At 31.9% G+C, this 23,365-nt stretch overlaps 1 protein-coding gene across 1 annotated transcript in view; it reads left to right on the top strand.

Moving 5' to 3' along the window:
• The window catches only part of LOC127706610 (MAM and LDL-receptor class A domain-containing protein 2-like), a 158,052-nt gene that overhangs the window by 49,343 nt on the left and 85,344 nt on the right, over nt 1-23,365 (top strand). The window contains exons 51-74 of the mRNA XM_052211265.1: nt 163-303; nt 699-967; nt 1,910-1,994; nt 2,389-2,550; nt 2,776-2,970; nt 3,380-3,541; nt 4,223-4,369; nt 5,152-5,417; nt 5,762-5,921; nt 6,169-6,306; nt 7,331-7,614; nt 8,484-8,571; nt 9,205-9,445; nt 10,026-10,239; nt 10,612-10,699; nt 13,858-13,985; nt 16,241-16,427; nt 17,284-17,361; nt 17,818-17,961; nt 19,597-19,944; nt 20,389-20,541; nt 21,006-21,262; nt 22,107-22,338; nt 22,732-22,866. Of these exons, the coding sequence (XP_052067225.1) occupies nt 163-303; nt 699-967; nt 1,910-1,994; nt 2,389-2,550; nt 2,776-2,970; nt 3,380-3,541; nt 4,223-4,369; nt 5,152-5,417; nt 5,762-5,921; nt 6,169-6,306; nt 7,331-7,614; nt 8,484-8,571; nt 9,205-9,445; nt 10,026-10,239; nt 10,612-10,699; nt 13,858-13,985; nt 16,241-16,427; nt 17,284-17,361; nt 17,818-17,961; nt 19,597-19,944; nt 20,389-20,541; nt 21,006-21,262; nt 22,107-22,338; nt 22,732-22,866 (4,302 nt within the window). The remainder of the gene's footprint in view (nt 1-162; nt 304-698; nt 968-1,909; nt 1,995-2,388; nt 2,551-2,775; nt 2,971-3,379; nt 3,542-4,222; nt 4,370-5,151; nt 5,418-5,761; nt 5,922-6,168; nt 6,307-7,330; nt 7,615-8,483; nt 8,572-9,204; nt 9,446-10,025; nt 10,240-10,611; nt 10,700-13,857; nt 13,986-16,240; nt 16,428-17,283; nt 17,362-17,817; nt 17,962-19,596; nt 19,945-20,388; nt 20,542-21,005; nt 21,263-22,106; nt 22,339-22,731; nt 22,867-23,365) is intronic.

The following is a 23,365-nucleotide window of genomic DNA, read 5'->3' as shown; positions in this document are numbered from 1 at the left end:
GTGGGGTACAGTTCAATGATAGCAACCCAACAACACAATTATATACCAGTACATTTATGTGTTGATAAATTATAAAACATTGGTTTCAATCCTTATTTATGAACTGTGAACTGTTATTTGGATTTTTATATCTATTTTAAGTATGATATTTATCACTTTAAGCACCCGGACAGTTTGACTGTCAGTTCGACTATGGACCATGTGGATGGACAGAGGACAAAACTGATAAATTTGACTGGATCAAACGGAGTGGAGGAACACCAACAGTAGGAACTGGTCCAACAGGGGACCATACATCAGGAAGTAAGTTATAGCAAAGAAAAAGTTTGTCTGAATGTAAAACTATTTCATAACATTATAAAATAATCCTTTTACTCATGTTAATGATTGAAGATGATTATTTATATGATAGAAGTAATACTTCTTTTGCATTAAGCACAACCTGATATGATCAGCTACACTAACTGTTCTTAATTTGTCGTGTTGATTTAAAAAAAAAATCAGTATACCAATAAATGTCAGATTTGGTTGACATTTTTTTTGTTGAAATGGTAATAAATGTTCATGATCTTTCTTCAACAAAAGGCTTCAGTGTATAGTTCTGGATAAAATTGTATGGTCTAAAATCGGTACTTAAAATGATTTTTATTACTTTCTTAGTATTTATGCTTTTAACCAAAGATAATTTTATATTTTAGCTGGAGCATATTATTATGTTGAATCATCATCCCCAAGAAAAAGAGGTGATAAAGCCCGATTTATCAGTCCTCTACAGGTGGTGTCCAGTAGCAGCTCACCATATTGTGTAACTTTCTGGTACAACATGTATGGTGCTCATGTTAACACACTTAATGTTTATCTGAAGTATGGAAGTAACTTAGGGTCACCAATATTCACTAAGCAGGGATCTCAAGGACAGCCATGGAAACAAGGACAGGTCACAATACAACCAACAGCTCCGTACAATGTGAGTTTGATATTTGGTTCATATTGCTTTATTAATGTAGCAGTTACGATTGTAACACTAAAACTCACACAATATTTAAATGAAAAGTTTGAAAATAAGCAGATCAGATTTCAAATACTTCGAAATATATTTGAATATTGTCTTGAAATTTATTGTTCTAACCATAGATTTCCTGACATTGTTATAATGTTATGCAATGACCTGATTGTTAACATTTCTCAACCTAAACAGAACAGAAAAAGTTTCATTGTGTTGTTTTTTGTTGTTGTTATAAATTGCAAATGATGAAATTTTGGTTCAATAATGTTAATTTAGGTTTGCAATGAAAACTTTTAATCAAAGTGCCAACATGTCACTAGCCTGGGGTCCTGGCTCACTGCACGACAGTAGAGCCAGGCGGAATACAACGACATGGTTTCGTCAATTGGATGTTAGAATGGTGCATCGTGGGATAGCGTCATTTCTTGACACATGGCGGGAAATATTTATATTGTCACGAATTCATTGAAAATTATTTTTCTTCATACGAAATGCAAATTTCGAAAAATTTAGCATATATAACCAAACGTTTATTGATTAACATCGTGAATCAACTGTTAATTAACGATCCGACCGATATATTCCTTGTTTATAGAACATGCATATGCGCAGTAATTCAGTCCTGTTCAGCGCTGATAGTTGGTCACGTGGATTGTATTACGCCTGGCCCTATCGACGAAGTATTAGATTGGGTCAGGATGCCAGGCTAACATGTCACTCAAAATGATTGGTTGATTAAAGATTCGCATAAAAGGTCATCTGAATATGCTCCTTATGGGATGTTTTCAGATTTGACACTTCACAACAAGCAAGAATAACTGAGCACAGTGAAAGATCTGATGTTAATCAGATGGCATGTAAATAAAAATGATATTCTACAAATATTTATTTATTCCATAACAGATTGTATTTGAAGGAGTAACAGGTATAAGTTATAGAGGAGACATTGCCATTGATGATGTAAAGCTTGGACAAGGTCCATGTATAGGTATGTACCATTTATAACCAAGATATACCATAGTTAAGTCAGGACAGCTTCACTATGAATAAAAACAGTCATTACTTCCAAGACTTGAAACAGAAAAAAATAATTTTTGGGAAAATTTTTTGTCATAAATGTTTTATTTTAACTTTATTCGAATTGCAATTTTAATGATGAAATGTTTCTTTCTTGCAGCACAAGGTGCAAAAATTTGTATCATTTGTATTGTAGTGTGGTCAGTTTATAAATTTTAATACTTGTCATCAATATGTAACTCAGAATTTTGTTATGATGTGCATTTAAAATTTACACTATAGTTAGAAATACCTTTATTTGAAGATAAATTGTAGTTTTAGGAAATCAATGATAAACATAAGGCAAAAATAAATTTCATCTTCAGCCTCCAGCCTACAGCCAGCTACATGTAATTTTGAAAATAACAATATATGCAGTTACTCCCAGGAAAAGACACAAGATAATTTTGATTGGACAAGAGCTTCAGGTAGAACAGGGTCAACTGGTACCGGTCCAAGTAGTGATCATACTTATGGAACCAGTAATGGTAAGCAGTGCATTCTTGTATTCATTGTATAATTAACTCTGATTACTGAATGTCTTCTCATTTCTGATTTATGAATACATTTTTTTACAATTTTAATGAATATAATGAGAAAAAAAAAACATACTTGGAATGGAACTTATATGAAACTGGGAAGTTGTAATCGCAAATAAAAAAAAACGTTATGTTGTGTGAGAAACACCCATTAATACATTGTTTTATTTGCAGGACATTACATGTACATTGAAGCATCAGGCAGACGACCAGGTGACAAAGCTTGGTTAATGTCCCCACCATCAGGGTCATCTACTGACAACATGTGTGTAGAGTTTTGGTATAACATGTATGGAGCACAAACAGGAACTCTTAATGTCTATCTGAAGAAAAATGGAGCCAATGGAACACCTGTTTTCACCAAAACAGGTATATAACATTTATTTGTTATTTTAAAAACGAATGTGAGCAAACTGAAATAATAACAATAAGTTTATATATACAGAAGAAGCACTGCAAAACTGCAAAAAAGGAATGTAAATGAAAATTCTAGGATATGGAAAAATAGTTTGTTTTTGTATCAGAAATATGCTGTATACTGTAAATTGACATCTCTCAATCAAGCATGGTTAAGTGAATGCATGACAAAATGTTAAATTCTGTAAAAAGGAGAAACTGATTCAATAACATTTACATTGTATAAAGCTTAACAAATATTCTATAGTTATAGATTCATAGTAAACTATGTTATCGTTTTGAAGAACAAGAAGTGACAACAATTTTTGTTAAAAGTTTTGTTAATTACGTTGTGATAATTTTTACATTTGTATATTTTTAGGTAACCAAGGTAATAGATGGATTCGTGCACAATATAATATTGCTCCAAATTCTGGTAACTTCCAGTTAGTGTTTGAAGGTAAAAGAGCTAATGGATACCAAGGAGACATAGCAATTGATGATGTCAAGGTCAAGACTGGAAAATGTGGATCTGGAAACCTAGGTTGGTTAGCTTTATGTACTATATTTGTATGATAGAAAAACAAAGGATATGGGGTATCCATCCATGACACAAAATCAGTACATGCACAGCAAAAAAAACAAAAAAAAAACACAAAAAGCAAAGAAAAAGTGCTTTTATTGCTGTTCTTCATCTCAAAGTCAGAGTGAGGCCTTCAACAAGGAGCAAAAAAACTCTCACCTTACTGCATGTTTAAGACAGCCCCCAGCACTGGCTTGAGCGGAATTCTTTGCAAAAATAATTTGGATAGACTTTGTAAGATGTAACACCATTGATTTTATATAGTTAATTGGTTTAGTTCTTTTGATGCAGGTTGAATTTCGTTGAAAATTAAGAAAGTATAGAGTAATTGAGTTGTGACAACATAAATTTAGATAAAAAAAATGAGAACAGCAGGCTTGTTTTGAAAGAACATCTTTTTAAATATTTTTCACCCGAAAATTATATCAGTATATCTGATATTTGTTTAAGAAATTATTAATTCGTAGACATTTCTAATTATTTTCAAAATAGAAATGGTCTTTGTGACATGTTTTGAGTGGATGAGGGAAGACCTGGGAATGTATATATTTATTTTTTTATTTAATATTGACTTAGTTCAAAAATTATGCAAGGAATTGATGATCAGGCTTTCCATTCTGTTTTATTTATTGCTATTAACAGATGGTAGCTGTAACTTTGAGTTAGATTTATGTTCCTGGAGTAACTTACATGGAAGTGGAGATAATTTTGATTGGGTCAGAGCAGCTGGTACAACTACATCTACAGGAACAGGACCGTCTGCAGATCATACGTATAATAACAGCACAGGTAAAAACTAATACAGGAACATCTGTTAACTTCTACCAAATCTTTTCCTCTGAAACTACAATGCCAATTGCAAACAATCTTGGCCATAATAATCCTAAGAATATCTAGTTTTAAAAAATTTGTGAAATCAACCAACCAGCCAATAAACGTGGCCACATGAAAATAGAAGATGGGGTTTGAAAAAAAGAAATTATTTGATACCTTGAAAACTGATATAGAAAATCTGGCAGGAGCAAAAATGTTCAAAATGGCAATATATTCAAAATTGCTAGAAGACACTTATAGTAATTATTTCACTGAAATGACAATTTTTAATAAATTTTGCATTTTTAACCGGGTTTACTGCAGGAAAAATCAGGCTATTAAAATGGTGATGTACAACTAAGTTTCCATGCAATAACTTATGAATCATTCCACTAATTTTCAAATATTAATATGTTGTTTATACATGTACTGATTACAAAATGGAGGTCAAGTTCAATATTAAAATTTTCTCTTTCCCCATTCAGTGTTTTGGGTCAGCGCTTTTATTGCTGTTCTTTCATCTCAGGGTCACAGTAAGGCCATCAGCATTAAGCAAAATCTCTCACCTCACTGGAAGTTCAAGACTGCTTCTAACACTGGTTTGAGCAGAATTCTTTTTTTTTTTTATCACACTACATCTGTGCACAGTTCAGGGAAGATCAACAAATTAAAAATTATGTATCGGCTTAAGAAATCTCACAAATATGTTTACAAAGAAGGCATATTTATGATATATTTCATTTTTTCCACATTTCTAGGTAAATATCTGTATGTAGAAAGTTCATCGCCAAGACGCCCAGGTGACATAGCAGTACTTCAGAGTGCCATGTTCCAACCTATGTCTCGTGTTTGCTTTTCTTTCTGGTATCAAATGTATGGCAGTAATATTGGAACTCTCAGAATCCTGCTACTAAAATCGAATGGCAATGCAACAGCAACAAAGATATGGGAGTTGTCTGGTAGCCAGGGATCTCAGTGGTATCAAGGAAAGGTACCACTTTCAAGTGGGAATGACCCGTTTCAGGTAACAACACATATCTTGTTTTTTACTCTAATCTGTTAAAAATTGTATAAAATATATAAAAAGTCATGATTATTATTATATTTATACCTCTTTAACTAATCTATATGAACCAATACCATTTCATGATGTTTTGAGTATGAATTCAAATGTCTTATTGGTCAATAAATATCCATTAAATTTAACATGAACATAAATCTTTTAGAACATTTATGGAACTACATGTACAAAAAAATCAATAAATCCTTAAAAATAACATTTTTATACTTCATTTTTATACTATATAAGAAATAAAAAAATAATCATATGTATATGTGATTAAATGAGGTAAATATTGTATTTCATAGCTGTTAATTGATGGCATTAGAGGAAATGGTTACCAAGGAGATATTGCAATTGATGACCTATCTATTACCCAGTCAGGTTGTGCACTTACACCAAGTCAAGCTGTACCTACTACTGCAGTGCCATCTACCACACAGGCTGTCACATTTGGAGCTATGCCTCGTAGGCTACTTTAAAAATATTTACAGATGTGTTAATAAAATTTCTTACAAATTTAATAGTAATACTGTTTAAAAGTTATCACACCACCATTTAAAAAAAAATTATATAAAACTATCTATGTAAATATATTTCTAACTTGATAATTAATAAGAATTTTTTTTAGAAAAGATACAATAAGGGACGAATATGTGACAAGGCTTTGACTTATAATCGATAGATTTTGAATGAAAAATATTTTCCTTTTTAGCATCTTTCAACTGTAATTTTGACACTGATTTCTGTGGTTGGAATCAAGATCACAAGACTGACAATTTTGATTGGATAAGGTATCGTGGATCTACCCAATCAGCTGGCACAGGTCCAGCCAGTGACCATACTTCTGGGAGTAAGTGTTTTCTATTAATTTTTTTTCTTTCAATTATATGCAGTATTTAAATTGAAATTACATAAGAACAGTCAAATATTGATAGTGAAGCTTGGCCTCCCTTGACTATGGAGACAATAGTTCTGTTGTTAAAGCTTTTAGGGTTGAGATCCAACAGAACAGTGTTAAGTTTAGAAGGATAATAATGCTCTGGTGTTACAAGGATACAGTACTCTGTCAACTAAATGTTTTTACACCTGATACTGTTCCACTGTCTTACTTCATACAATATCCACATACTGCAGATTCACTTATTTTCATGGGTACCAATTTTTGTGGATTGAGGAAAGATTGTATTTTCGTGGATACTTGATTTTATTGTTTTTGCAAATGTTAACTCACAAGACTATAGGAAATTAGTACTTTGTTGAACCCGAAATTTTTTGTTTGTCTATACCCCACGAATTGGTACTCCATGAAAAATAATGTATCCACAGTATATTAACTGACTGTGGATTCATTGTTAATCATGGAGGACTAATTTTGTGGGTAAATGTGAATCACATAGAAGTTCTTAGCAAAATACTCATTTTCTAGAAGTTTGTATGCAGAATTTGTCAAAACCACGAAATCAAATATCAATGTAAAAAAATTCTTTGCTCAATCCATGAAGATTGGTTGGTTTCTTTGCTCAATCCATGAAGATTGGTTGATTTCTTTGCTCAATCCATGAAGATTGGTTGATTTCTTTGCTCAATCCATGAAGATTGGTTGGTTTCTTTGCACAATCCATAAAGATTGGTTGGTTTCTTTGCTCAATTCATGAAGATTGGTTGGTTTCTTTGCTCAATCCATGAAGATTGGTGCCAACAAAAATAAATGAATGAACAGTATTAGAATTTTCGTCTTTGAAATGCTATTTATTTTAAATGATCTGTAATCCCATTAGAATCAATGATTGTGGTGTTCTAGCATTACCATCAATAATTTGTTAGCCGAAATCTTCATTTAAAAGGAAATTAGATTTTTTTTTTTTCTTTTGTAGCTAACAAAGGATATTACATATTTATTGAAACATCAGCACCTCGTAGACCAGGTGATAAGGCCCGTTTGATTAGTCCTTCCATTGCTGGTAATTTCCCTCAGTGTGTTACATTCTACTACCACATGTATGGTATCCATGTCAATGCTTTGAATGTTTACTTATCTACTGGCACCAACAGTAACTTAACCTCACCTATCTGGTCCCGACAAGGAACACAAGGGAACCAGTGGAAAATGGGACAGTTCCAGATTGCTGGAGATGCAACCACTCAGTCTGTAACAAATGTAAGTGAAAAATAACATGGAATATAAAAAAAAATAATGAGCAAATAAAAAAAAGATTTTCAAGTAAAAGGAAAGTCAATAAAAAAAAAACCATGCATGACTCCCGTAAAATTTATAATAAAATTATAAATGTTTGAGAACAATGAGATAGTACAAATGTTATTCCCAAGATCTTATAACTTGATAGGACATATGTTAATGGACCAGATTTTATCAATTGAAAAGACATAAGTTAATAGACCAGATCATATCACTTGATGTTTGGCATTGAGCGTTCCTGATGAAGGTAAATCCAGAAAAGCGCTTAGGACACATGAAATTATTAAACGTGTTGTTTTCAATTTTTTGATAAGGCATGTTGATCCACCAGATCTTATCACTTGAAATGACATGTTTATCCACAAGATCTTATCATTTGAAAAGACATATGTTAATCAACCAGATTGTATCACTTTAAAAGACACATGTTAATCCACCAGATCCTATCACTTGATGAGACATATGTTAATCCACAAGATCTTATCACTTGAAAAGACATATATTAATCAACCAGATCTTATCACTTGTTGGGACATGTGTCAATCCACCATGTGGATGAAGGTTGTCATTTGGATAAAAATATTTAAATGAATAATTTTATAAAAGTTATTATATTATTGTATTTGATACTACATGTATAAGGAAAAAGTCTATCAGCACAATAGCAGAACAATTGTATATTTATGATGAAAGTGAACTTTTTCTCCTTGTTAAAGATCTTTTGAATTTTTGTTCATGATTTAATTGACACTTAAAATTTAAGCATGGTTTAACTTTAATTAAGGTTTGTGCAACCCAGTCCTAGTATTTTACACTATATTTGATTGCAGGTGGTATTTGAGGGTGTAAGAGGAACTAGTTATAAAGGAGATATTGCCATTGATGATATGACCTTGACAGCTGGAAGTTGTAATCAAGGTTTGTTATCTCCCTTTGATCTTCAGTTTTTATGTCATTAACAAGTTTTATTTTCTATCAGATTTATATTGTTTACTGTAGAACAGTTATGGTTAAGTAAAAAGACGAAGAGCAACAATTAAATGCTGAATTGTACTTGAGATTTTTTTCTCTGGAATATAGATGTACCAGTACATAATTTTTTTTATGAATTCTTTAAAAAATTATTCTAACAAGCAAGGATCCAGAATTTTTTTTCAATTAATTTTGGTAATTTTGAGTTGACTTAAAAGTTGGGGTCCTTTTTCCATGCTGTCGAAATTATTTACACAAGATTCATAGCATCAACAAAGTTGTATTGACGGTTTCATCACAGTTTTACAAATTTTTGTACAATTTTTGAATATAGGATATCAGATAATTCCTCCTTTAAACAAGGCTTGCTAGTACAGATCCATTTGTTATTATTGTTCCTTTTTTCACTTAGTTTTAGTATAGGAATAAATAAAGGAAATCTTAAATACATACTAATGTGAATATTTCAAACCAAAGTTCAAAAGACTGGTAAAAGTGACTTTGATAAGTACTTGTAAAAAAATATGATTTGACGATGGATAAGAAAATATTTTTATTGTTTTTTTTTTATTATTTTAGTAACTCAACCACCTCAATCAACTCCAACTACAGTATCTTCACCTATCAATTGTAATTTTGAAAGCAGCAAAATCTGTAACTACTTCCAAGATAAATCAGATAGATTTGATTGGTCAAGGAATACTGGTTCTACCAGGTCTACAAATACTGGACCATCTGCTGACCACTCCTATGGAACCAGACGAGGACATTACATGTACACTGAAGCTTCAGCACCTAGAAGAAGATTAGATGCTGCAAAGTAAATTTTTTATCAATTAACAGAAACAAAGATGTCTGAAAGTTTTATATAGGGGATAATTTGACCTATGATTCAGAGATGAGAATTTGCAAGAACACCAATTTCTTAATAGTGATAGTTCCTTGTCATCAGTTTATGTAAAAACATTTCCTTTTTAAAAATTTTATTAACATTTTATACTTTTTTCAGTTAGGGCTGTCCCAATATTGATTGGGTGGGGAGAGGAGGCACTCAAATTTATTAATTATGGTGTTACATTTTCCTTATAATTTTGTAAGAATTATAAGTAATGTTAAAACTTTATATTATGGGTGGTTATGGTGTAAAATAAGGGCCTCCTATGCTCCCTGTCCATTTAATTCTGGAACAGCACATATAATATCAGATTGTTGTTCCATGGTATAAACTTAGCCCGATATAAACGCTCTTCAGAAATGTTAATTATTTAATTTTTGGGGTTGCACCTTTCATTCTTTGAGATGTAAATATCTGCATATTATTGGACAATTTTTCTCAGTTTTTTCAAGAAAGAATGATAATTTTATATTGTTATCCTATAGATGATATTTTTCAATTATAGACTATGGTCCCCAGTATTTCTGCCACAAAATGGACAGTGTTTGTCTTTTTGGTACAACATGAATGGACGTAGCATGGGAACAATGAATGTGTATGCTAACAACAATGCTACTGGGAGACCACAGCTAGGAAGACCAATCTGGAGTCTGTCTGGTAACCATGGCAACAGGTGGTACCAGCAATTTGCTCAGTTACCCATGGGAAAGCCAATTAATGTAAGTGTTGTAATGATAAAGCCTTAACATAATTTTCTTGATTTAAATCCTCTGATAGATATTTTTTTGTGTGTGTGTAATGTGGTGTAATTGAACCTATTCAAACACAACCCATAAAGGAGCAATGATTTTAATTTTAATGCACACATGTCGACACAGGATGAATTACTGGGGGTTATTCATTTAACATCCTGATACTGGAGTTTTCGATTTGCACAGTGTTCTGTATTGACAAGTTAACTTTTTAAGTTAATTCCAAGGTTTAATTTCAAAATCTAAATTTGCAGCAATAATACATTTGTAGCAGTTTTTGATTATATAATATTTAAATTTCTTAATCTATGGCGCTTCAAACTTATATTTTTGTTTTAGATTGTATTTGAGGGAATAATCGGAAATGGTATAGCTGGAGACATGGCAATAGATGATGTCCAACTGTCTACAAACTGTCCAAGTCCAGGTAACATTGTCATAAAGTTTAAGATATCATTATTAAAAGTATGTGAAGGGAGTATTCATTTATTTTATAAAGCTAAATACCACAACTCAAATGAAATGATGAAACTTTTCTGGTACATTCAACACTAGTATATTGTTTCTCTTATCAACCCTTGATTGGACCTCTTAAGTTGCTTGGTCTATATGGGCTAGTGATTTGTAGCTCAGGGGGTTTAGTAGATTTACCAAACCTAATCTTCTCAATCACTTTTACTATGAGTTCTGCTAGTTCAGATTTGTATTTATCTATGTTATATTATATTTAGTAGATTGACTTGTTCTTCAAATTTCTTTGTGAACTCATTACATCATTCTTCAAAACTTTTTACCTCTCATATACAGTTCAAAGTTTTTGTTGTAAAACAATGGGAAGTTCTCTCTTCCACTAAGACCTTTTTATAGGGTGTTGGTATTTTGAAGCATTTAATACATCTAGGAGTTTTTCAATACTCATTTTCTAAAAGTTTGCCAAGGTCAGATTGGAAGACAGTATCACAAGTATCACAAGTCTATGCCTCACTTCTTTCCTCACTGTTTGCTTTGGTGTTACTGTTACTGTTTCTTGACATTATATAGCATTTTCTTGGCCTCCCTTGTAGTTGTGGTTGTGATAGTATGATTGAATCAACTTCTCCATTTTCATTGATTACATATTGTTTTTTGCCATTTTGGATTTTTTCAGAGACTATATCCTGATCTGTTTTGTTTATATTTAATACTATTTTTATCTCTTGGTCGCAGTTTTTACTAATTAATTTGTGTTATAACTTATTATTCACAAGTGTTCAAAGTAAATGTCATTAACCTGGTTAGAATAAGTAGATATTAAAAAGTTTTCTCAACATTCAACTACACGACTGAACATTTTTGTGACCTTGACCACATTTCAAGGTTATGTTTTTGTTTTTTGTTTTTTCATGTTGAAATTGGTACCTTTATAATGTTGTTGCATCATGGTTTCTGTAAGGAGTAAAGTTTTTTGTGAGTTGTGCCATGGTTGATTCTTGGTGTTTCAGCTGTCATGATGCCTTCTTGTAAAGTTAACTTAAGAAGGTGTCATAACAGTTGAAATATCTTTTGTCATAATAGTCGGAATAACTTTTGTCAACAGTTGGAATACCTTTTATCGTAACAGTTGGAATACCTTTTGTCATAACAGTCGGAATACCTTTTGTCATAACAGTTGGAATATCTTTTGTCATAACAGTTCGAATACCTTTTGTCATAATATTTGGAATACCTTTTGTCATAATAGTTGGAATATCTTTTGTCATAACATTTGGAATAACTTTGTCAACAGTTGGAATACCATTTGTCGTAACAGTTGGAATACCTTTTGTCATAACAGTCGGAATACCTGTTGTCATAATAGTTGGAATACCTTTTGTCGTAGCAGTTGGAATACCTTTTGTCATAACAGTCGGAATACCTTTTGTCATATTAGTTGGAATACCTTTTGTCGTTACAGTTGGAATATCTTTTGTCATAACAGTTGGAATACCTTTTGTCATAACAGTTGGAATACCTTTTGTCATAATAGTTGGAATATCTTTTGCCATAACAGTTGGAATATCTTTTGTCGTAATAGTTGGAATACCTTGTGTCATAAAAGTCAGAATACCTTTTGTCATAACAGTCGGAATACTTTTTGTCATAACAGTCGGAATACTTTTTGTCATAACAGTCGGAATACTGTTTGTCGTAACAGTTGGAATACCTTTTGTCATAACAGTCAGAACACCTTTTCTCGTAACAGTTGGAATAACTTTTGTCAACAGTTGGAATACCTTTTGTCGTAACAGTTGGAATACCTTGTGTCATAACAGTTGGAATACCTTTTGTCGTAACAGTTGGAATACCTTGTGTCATAACAGTTGGAATACCTTTTGTCGTAACAGTTGGAATAACCTTTGTCAACAGTTGGAATACCTTTTGTCATAACAGTCGGAATACTGTTTGTCGTAACAGTGGGAATACCTTTTGTCATAAGGTATAAAACCACTCATTTATAGCCCCATTGCTTTCTATGTTAAATTCTGCAATTTCAAGCATTAATGGCTACTTTGTCTTAAGTTCAAATAAAGTAGCAGTTATTTCATGTCAAAACTATACCTTATCCTGACTTGTGCTGAAAAATTCAACATACCTTTAATTGCATATTAGAGCGTACTGGTTCCCGGAAGTTTGATAGTACAAAAACAGGTACTGATCTGAACAACAGGGCAAATGTGCCCTCCTATTAAAATTGTATATACTTCTTTATTATTCAAAAGAAACTTTCAACACGGGTTCTACGGTGATCCCAAGTCCCCAAGCTTTCATTTGATACCAAAACTACCAAAATATTCCACCTATTGACAAAGATACAGCTATGCGTAGGAACTATTTTGTTTAAAATATGTACTACTTTCTTTTATGTTCTTTCTGACCGGGCCTGAATTAGTGATTCTATACCATCACAGTCGGAATACTGTTTGTTGTAACAGTTGGAATACCTTTTGTCGTAACAGTTGGAATAACCTTTGTCAACAGTTGAAATACCTTTTGTCGTAACAGTTGGAATACCTTGTGTCATAACAGTTGGAATACCTTTTGATGTAACAGTTGGAATAACCTTTGTCAACAGTTGGAATACCTGTTTTTATAACAGTTGGGATACCTTTTTTCATTACCACAAAGATGTGGGAGAGAGTTGTAATGAACAGTATTAATTCCTTATTGACATTACATGTATTATATTAGAAAAAGGAAAAGATATTAGTGAAAAAAAATCACTTGCCTTATAATATGTTATTTCTAAGGGGAAATCAATGTGATTTATTAGTACATTTGATCAGTCATTTGTTGATTGAATTTATGTTGATTTTTTTTTACTTTTGTTTGTAAATGAGTTTGTTTAATTGGTTCTTTTTTTGTGCCATTATTTGCTGTTGTCACCAAATATCAACAAAGATGTTTGCATCAAATGTCACAAGAATGTTTGCATCAAAGGCCACAAGGATGTTTGATTCCAAAGCTCACAAGGATGATTTAATATAGAAATAAGAAGATGTGGTATGATTACTAATGTAAGCACGTTAACTTATTCCTACATTTTGTAATATTTGTATTTGTTTACAGGAGATTGTAACTTTGAGCTTGGACAATGTGGGTGGAGTAATTCCAGAACAGATAATTTTGATTGGATACTATTCAGTGGAGCTTATGGAGGATCTAGACCACATCCAACAGGAGATCATACATATGGCGTAGGAAAAGGTCTGTAAAATCTTCAATACAGAAACTTATAAAATTAACACACTTTTTGAGACTGTACCTATGATAATATGACGGATTGTATGAAAAGTGATTCCTTGTCCATTGTACTGTGAGTCTATTAAATGCCTTTGTTGTTTAATTTGAGAATGCTATAGAAACATTAATGATAATTTCAGGAAATTACTTGTACAGTCAACTTTCTGGACAGGGACGAGGTAATAAAGCCAAATACATGTCACCTAACATGCCAGCCACAGGAGTAAATGGTCAGTGTATGAAGTTCTGGTTCCTATTCTATGGCAACTCAGCTGGTACCCTGACTGCTACTGCCACTACTGTAAGTGACGCAAAACTTCGTATCTACTGCAGAAGTTTAAATTCATTAGAAGTTGTACAAATTTTATCAATAAAATACTGCTGGATTGACAACAACACTTTAGTGAACTGCAAGTTTTATTGTGTCGACTAGTTTCGACGATTAGATATTTTTTAATTTACTATCTTTATGTACATACATTTGTAATTTTTTCATTTCATTCATACATTGGTAACCAGGAACAACAAAGACAATGGAGTAAACACATTATGACGTTAAAATTTAGATACCATTTTTTTATACTTCAGGGATTGTAATTTCTATATAATTTGTCCTGAAGACGCCGATCTAATCGGCGAAACTAGTCGACACAATAAAACTTGCAGTTCACTAAAGTGTTGTTGTCAATCCAGCAGTATTTTATTTATCTATTTTTATTGACAACACTGCATACCATCGGGTATCCTCTTTAGTGACTCTACCTTCACTTCACCACAAAGGCGTTGGTTCAGCAGCTTCTTAAATTTTATCAATGTATATATCCATTGATATAAAAATAAGGAGATTTGGTATGATTGCCAATGAGACAGCTATCCACCTAACTTCAAATGAAGTGGCTGTAAGCAATTATAGGCAACCGCCTTCAACAATGAGAAAATCCATACCATAATGTCGGCTATAAAAGGCCCTGACATGAAAAATATGAAACAATTCAATTGAGAAAACTAACAGCCTAATTAAGTCTCTCAAACGAAGTGGTGCAATCAGGGTTTTGTTTGTGCAATGGGGTTTATAAGTGGGTACTTTGAGGGGCAAAAAGAAATGAGGGTTTTACTATAGAACCCTATGGGATTTTATTTTTTTAAATTTTCAAATGATTATAAATTGAAAACTGTTTGTGATAGACACAATCTTTTTAATTGAAAATGTTCTAAATGATAAAAACACATTAAATGAAACAAAATATTAGTCATCAGGGGTTATCCCCACCCCCTGCCATTTGAGAAAGTTTTAACATCTTGTAAGTGGTCAGGATCCCCACCCATATACCATATATATTCTGGTTTGTCATTATAAAGCACATCAAATGAAATACAGGGTTAGTCTTTAGGGGTCACCCCACCCACTGCCATTTAAGAAAGTTCTAATATCTTGTAAATGGTCGAGATCCCCACCCCTAAACCATATATATTCTGGTTTGTCATGCGAAGATGGTTTGAATGATATACAGGGTTAGTCCCCAGAAGTCATCCTGACCCCCTGCCATTTGAGAAAGTTCTAATGTCTTGTAAATGGTTGAGATCCCCACCCCTAAACCATATATATTTCTGTTCCTCATGTCTTGAACATTTGAATGACGTATAGGGTCTGTCCCCAGTGGTCCCCCCCCCTCCCCAATGTTCTAATATCTTGTAAATGGTCGAGATCCCCATCCCTAAACCATCTATATTCCTGTTCGTCATGTCTCGAACATTTGAATCGCGTATAGGGTCAGTCCCCAGCATCCTGTTTCAATCATTTCTTGTTTATAACAAAACAATTTAAGAAAAACAAATATGACAGATATGAACCAACAACAACCACTGAACTGCAGGCTCTTGACTTGGGACAGGTACATAAAGAATGTGGCGGGGTTAAACATGTTTGTGAGCTCTCAACACACCCTAACCTTGGAAAGTGGTGTAACAGCTCAACATTAGAACAAACTATAAAAATCAGTTGATGTTTATTTTGGAAAACTGGTGTTAATTTTTAATTAATAAAGGTAATCCATTCACATCTTGTAGTGTAAAATTGTAAGCAATATGAGTTTTAATTATCACATTTTTGCTCTCCTTTTTGATCTGCATCTGTAACCTCTTAGATACTAAGGATCATCTTTTAAATATTTTGATGAATGTACAATTCAAAACTTATTTATGTTTTCAGAGTTCAGTTTCAGTACCATTGTGGATTAGGTCATATTCTGACACCCCAGCCAGATGGCAAGCAGGACAATTTCCAATTATCAATATAAATGGATCCTACCAGATTACCTTTACTCTCAGTTCACAGGGAGCAACCAATAGTTATGTCGCACTTGACGATATAACATTTACTACAGGAGGTTGTCAAGGTTAGTTTGATATGAAGAATGATAAGGGAAGGTCATGGTAATATAGTTTAATAGGGAAGACTTTACCTGTAGTGAAGGTCAAGGTTACATATAGTTTGGTACGAAGGATGATTAGGGAAGGTCAAGGTTAGATAGATTGAAGGATGATAAAAGAAGAATATTTATTGTCTGTTATTATACCCCCGCTTTAAAAAAAGTGGGGGTATACTGTTTTACCTCTGTCTGTCCGTCTGTCCGTCCGTCCCATGAATATTTTTCGTCGCATCTTTCTCAGGAACTACATCATAAGGATTTCTGAAATTTGGTTTCAGGGTTTATATAAGTAAGCTATACCGTATGATGCATTTTCAGATTCATCACTCAACATCTTCCTATTTACCAAACGCTTACATATTTTTACACTATTAAAATTATCCAGTTGCGGTGGGGGTATCATCAGTGAGCAGTAGCTAGCAGTTTCACTTGGTTTTTTTTTTTAATGTAGAAAGTTCATTCTGATCACACAAAAATGTATTTAAAAACTTTTACATTTTACACTGAAGGTAATTTGTTCTTAAATTGATCATAGGCTCTGTGGTAAGCTTCATAAAATTCAGTATATTTATTTTGACAAACAGAAATAAAAGCATATTAGATGTTTAAGTATTTGTAAGTCTTTATTTATTCCTTGTGTAAATTTGGTTACTTTCACTGATAAAACACAATTCAGTAGGTATTTGAGAAATATAAAAATATATCCCATGACAGTCTTTCTTTCTGCAAAAAATTAATGTGGAGGAAACAAAATCTGGAATATCTATATTAGTTTTTAATTTTAATAAGATTTGTCTAAATATATTTGTTTTCCTTATTTTAGTGATACCTATAGATGCTATGACAGGAAGTACATTGCCACCAGTACCCACAGTAACAACAACAGTGGTGCCATCTTCTGGTTGGTTTATTTTATTTTCCTAATTTCACATTTTTGTGATAAAGAGCTTTGTCTATTGTTTTTACAATTGACTACTGTTGAAGACCATATGTCGACTTTTAGAAGCTTTTAGCTAATTTATTCGTGAAATATTTGCCACTGGACTTTAAGCAAATTATAAATAATTAATAAATTAGCAGCTTTTATGTGTTGTATTAAATGTTGCTGATGTATATCATGCATATTCTTTTTTATTCTTGTTTAATATAAAAATATTGTTTGAAATATGATCTTGTGTGGATTAGTTTTTTTCTATTGTAAAAATCTATATTTTTACTTGAAATTTACCTGTTAAATATATAATTGCTAGCACTTTTTAATCTTATATTGTTAAAGATTTCTGGACGTGTTGACTTTGTTAGTGTTTTCAAAGTTTTTTAATTTTTTATATGCATTGATTTTTTTTTTGTGATTAAGCACCATCCCAATATGACTGTAACTTTGAGCAGGATCTATGTAGCTGGTCTCAGGTGACTAATGGAGGGGATCAGTTTGATTGGACACGTTTCCATGGTAGTACTGGTACTGCTGGAACAGGACCTACCACAGATCACACTACAGGCACTTGTAAGTTATTTCCTGAATATTTACAGTTGCTGATAACAAATATGATTTAAGCTACAAGTTGAGCAAAATTGCGTATTCATGAAAAAATACTTTTTGTCGAGACAGAATTTTGAAATAAAATAAGAAAAGATAGGTTTTGTATTATGCTTTAGGAAAATAAAAAGATAAAATGGTATCACTGAATTTGTTTTCTTGCTACAAGTTAGAAAATGAAATTTTTCATCAGGGTTCACAAAAAATGTTTATTATTAGAGTTATCTCCCCTTAAACAGTTAAGTTGAAAAATTGATTCAAACAAAAAGAAATATTTGGTATTTATTAAAACAGGCTAAATAATGCAATAAAGTACTGATTTTTTTTTTATTAGAATAAACTTTCATACACATTAATTGCCAATATGTCTCAAAATTTGCAGATTTAAGCAAAGAACTAGACTGATTGTTTAATGCTATATTACAATCCAAGATGGTGGTATACAATGACTCTACCTTAAAGGCATATCGATAGGTTTTGATTGGCACAATTTGAACCAGAATTGTTGCCATGTTGAAGGTCTAACTCAATACTGCACAAATTCATCAGCCAAATTCAAGTTGCTATTCTGACTGCTAGACTTCAGAAAAAGTTGTTTTCTGAATAATTTTGATTTCTTTTAACCTTGCTTGATGCATCACTTTTGTCTTTTAAGGATCTCTTATCAGACTTGTGTGTAGTGCATGTTTCAATTTTGTTAGTGAAATAGGAAATCAATCATTTACCCCTCCAAGATGGCGGCAAAGGGAAATAACTTAAGCTCTAATTATGTCATATTGAAACCTTTCTATTGTCAAGATGTCAAGAAAAGTTCAAACTTAAAGATACTGATAGAAGTTCATTCATATTCTTCTTTTCTAATTAAAATGAAAAGGATAGGTAACTGGATAAGAGACTTTTTTGGGTACCCTAAAAGTCCCAAGGGCACATTGTGAAGAAATATCATTCAAAATAATGATTAATTAGTAGTTTTATGTCTGTTGGTGATTTCATAAGATTGACCTTCACTTTGACATTTTGCTAAAAAGATGCAGTTAATGTGAATGATTGAAGTCTGTATTAGTTATTTTTGATACTCCTAACAGGGGGAACAGTGAAAATCCAATAAATTCAGTTTCAGTCTGTTGATTTTTTTACTGCACTAAAATCAGTGATGCACATTATGGAAAATTTTCAAGTATCAAGGAAACTGCTGTAAACATATAGATAAAACATACAATGAAAGCATGCACAATTTTACTTTCCAGTTACCATTAATTTTACAGAACAGTTAACTTCTATAAAATTTACTGTGTACTCAATAGTACAGTGAATTACAAAAGCTGGGATTTCCTGAAAATTTCCTATTAAAAATGACCAAAAAAATTATTTTTTCATTATCTAGTCCTTTTATATCTTATATTTTTAATACAAAAGATAATAAAAATAAAAAAATTTCAGTTGAAATTATTTGATTATTAACCACATTGAATGGTTTTTAAGAAAGGATTATCATAAAAAATTATGGTTGTCCTTTTGACTAAATTTTCTTCTTGTACACAATAAATTAAAGTAATTGAACTTTATAAGTAAAATATAATACATTTTTCTTAACAGCTGCTGGGTATTATATCTACATTGAGACATCTAATCCACGCAGACCCAATGACAAAGCTCTGATTGTCAGTGCAAACATTGTAACCAAGACAACAAAATGTCTGACATTCTGGTACCACATGTATGGCTCAAATGTCAAAGCACTGAATGTATACTTAAGATTCGCCACAACATTAGGAAAACCAGTTTGGACTCATACTGGGACCCTTAGTAATAAATGGTACCAAAGTCAGGTAGATATCCAAGGAAACTCTACATACGAGATAATGTTTGAAGGTGTCCGCGGAACTAGCTACAAGGGAGACATTGCAGTTGATGACATCACTGTTAGGGAAGGATCATGTGCAGGTTTGAAATTTTGTTTAAAGAATTTAATTTTATTTCTTTAAAGAATTTTTTAAATACAATCAAAATTTTTCTTAAGAACAATTTTCTTAAACTAATCAAATTTCAGATCAGTAGTCAGATACTAATATGTGATAAAACACAGAAAAGTTCAAGTCAGTAATATAAACATATGATTATTATCTTGACACTCATAGCAATAAGAAGAAGAAATTTGTATATCAAAGGAAATGAAGTTTAGCTGAAGAAATTTCTGACATTTAGTTGATTAATACTTTAAAAGAATTCTACTGTAAAAATAAAATCAATATACCACTTCTAATTGTTTGTACATTTTTGACTGACCATTTTCATCAGAATTACTGCTATATTTTTAAACCAATTATAATAGTTACTCAAAAATCTTATCTTCAATTTATAATTCTTTTCATATTTTTACAATTTTAGGAACAATCAATGGAGTATGTACATTTGAAGATAGTAAATTGTGTGGTTATACTCAGGCTCATGATGATGATTTTGATTGGACAAGAAAGAATGGAAGAACAGCATCTAGCAGCACAGGACCATCAAATGATCACACATATGGAACATCAGCAGGTCAGTTTATATCTTACTTAGAATACACCTTATCGCTATTTGTCCGCCATTACTGGACATCACAAAGGTTCCCGAAAAATTTGGACATCACAATAAAAACTGTCTGACGCCACAAAGGAATAGTGATTGTTGGATGACGTCAAAAGTTCAAGTGGCGCAGATTCTCGGGTCAAACAGTGCAGATTTCCAAATAGCGATAAGGTCTATTTATAAAGTTGTCATAGATTTTATACATTTTTAAATTAGTGCACATCCACAACCAGGTATTATTTTAGAATTTAGTGAAATACAATACACAACATAGACATTCTGTGAAAAGAAGATTTATATTGTTAAAATATATATTTAAGATAAGATAACATTGAAATAGCTAAATGATTCATTTATGAATTTCATAGAGGAGTAATTAGCTCAACAAAGTTAAAATGTTATTTAAAAGGTTTTTTTTCTATTTACAATTACAGGATATTATGTATACACTGAAACATCTTCACCAAGACGATCAGGCCAAAAGGCCCGTTTGATTGGTGGTACCAACCCAACAACTTCAGGAGTATGTTTGACTTTCTGGTACCATATGTATGGTAGAACAATGGGAACATTGAATGTATATGCCATGATAGGTGGAGCATTAGGTACACCTATTTGGTCAAAGATTGGAAACCAAGCTAACAAATGGCAGAATGCTCAAGTTACTGTCACTTCACAAGGATCTTGGCAGGTGAGGTTTATCTTGCAGTCTAGATAATTATTTCTCTGTTGATATGATCTTGTTCTAATTTGATTTCTGTGAAATGAATACACCTTATCGCTATTTGTTCGCCATTACTGGACATCACAAAGGATCCCGTAAAATTTTGACGTCACAAATAGAAAATGTCTGATGGCACAATGAAAAAGTGATTGTTGTATGACGTCAATAGTTCAAGAGTTCCAGTTTCTCAGGTCAAGCGTCACTGATTCCCAAATAGCAATAATGTCTATACTAGCAAAACAGTTTTAAAGAATTGTAATATTTTTAAAAAATCCTTACTTCTTCAATTATTTATCCTCATATAAGGTAAAGACTTTGAGATGAAGAATAGAAATAAAATTGCTGTATCTTTACTTTGTGTTTGTTGAGGTGAATGTTTGAATTCTGTGTCATGAATAAATAAACTGTATCTTTTTTTTCCCTGTTCTATTGATACTTCAATATTATATCAAAATCAAGGAGAAAAGGAAAGTACTGCACAAAAAATCTTCAGGTGTTAACTTATTTTTTTGAAACAGAACTGTTTAATTTGAATTTTACCTATACCTTTTGTAGGGTATTGAAAATAATATGGCATAGGTGACTTTAATTTGAATTTAGCTGTGCTCAAACATAGCAGTTCTGGTTTCTACATTTGCCTTTTTTAAAACAGCTATTCATAAAATTTAAATAAATAAAATAAAAATTCACCAATAGCAATAAAATTAGTTTTTTAACATCTTTACCAGTTTGAGCGGTAAAATAAATTTAGAATAAGAATTGCTTGTTTAATAAGAGTATATTCAGTTGAATCTTTTTGGTCCTATTGTAGGTTGTCTTTGAAGGAATTATAGGAAATCCAGTGTATAGTGATATTGGTATTGATGATGTCCAGATTACCCAGGGGGCATGTGGTAACCCTGGTGATTGTGATTTTGAAAAAGACACTTGTAATTGGGTTAACACAAATTCAGGTGACCAGTTTGATTGGCTGAGACAGAAAGGACAAACTTCCAGTACCAGAACAGGACCAAACTTTGACCACACAATAGGTTCTTTGTTAGGTAAGGATTGTTCCTTATTTAATGCTACAATTTACTTTTTGTGGTGCCTATTACAGAAACCATTGAAGAAAGATTTATTTCTGCTGTTTACATAGTTGGTTGCTTCAACAATTATTAAAGTTTGTGATTAGGTTACTCATTCAAGACATACCTCTGTGTTAACAGTTTATTATTGTATAGCTTTCTTTACTCATTTATAATTTTTGGACTATATTAAATTAACAAATATGCCTTAAACATAAATAAAATTATTTTGGAAAATTATATATGGTCATTGTAACATATTATGCTGCATATTTATTGCATACTTTTTAGCTAATTATAAGATTTAATTGAATAATCTATGAAATAGCTGAACCTTGATGTAAATAAAATGGCACAATGACTTTGTAGGACATTACATGTACATTGAGTCCTCAGCACCAAGAGTGAAAGGAGACAAGGCTTGGCTGATCAGTACCAGTTTCCCATTCTCACAGAATGCAGCTTGTATGCAGTTTTGGTATCACATGAGTGGAAATGGAGTTGGTATGCTACAGCTTTTTTGTTTACTTGTTAATGATTAAGAATAATTATAATTACGTTTTATGTTATTCAAAAAAGTCAACTAACAGTTTACCCGTTCTGAAATCTAAACATTCAAGATAAAATTTCATTAAGGGATGACAGGTGAGATTTAGTGAAAAAAACATGTTATTGATGACCTGTTTAATTGTAATGAATGAGATACATGTGTTTTGACTTCTTTTTAAATACTACATATATTCAGAAGTTAATTTTATAGGTGTTACAATACTTAGACTAAAGTTTTGGTGGAAATAATTTTAAGACTGAAATTTTCTATGATTTGTCTTAAATCAATGTATTTAAGCTGTAAATATTTAATTTGTGGCTACTATTTTTAGATCTTATGCTTTTTGCCTTAAATTTCATTCATTATTTTAAGCCAAAAACAATCAATTAAAAATCTTTTTCTGAATTGACAGTAGCATTTTTTGTGTGTCTCAACTTTAAAGTAAGTTCTTAG

This window comes from Mytilus californianus, unplaced genomic scaffold (genome assembly GCF_021869535.1).
Source record: "Mytilus californianus isolate M0D057914Y unplaced genomic scaffold, xbMytCali1.0.p SCAF_6, whole genome shotgun sequence".
In the NCBI taxonomy this organism is placed as follows: Eukaryota; Metazoa; Mollusca; class Bivalvia; order Mytilida; family Mytilidae; genus Mytilus; species Mytilus californianus.
Note: the sequence above shows the minus strand (reverse complement) of the source record. Positions and strands in the feature narration are given on the sequence as shown.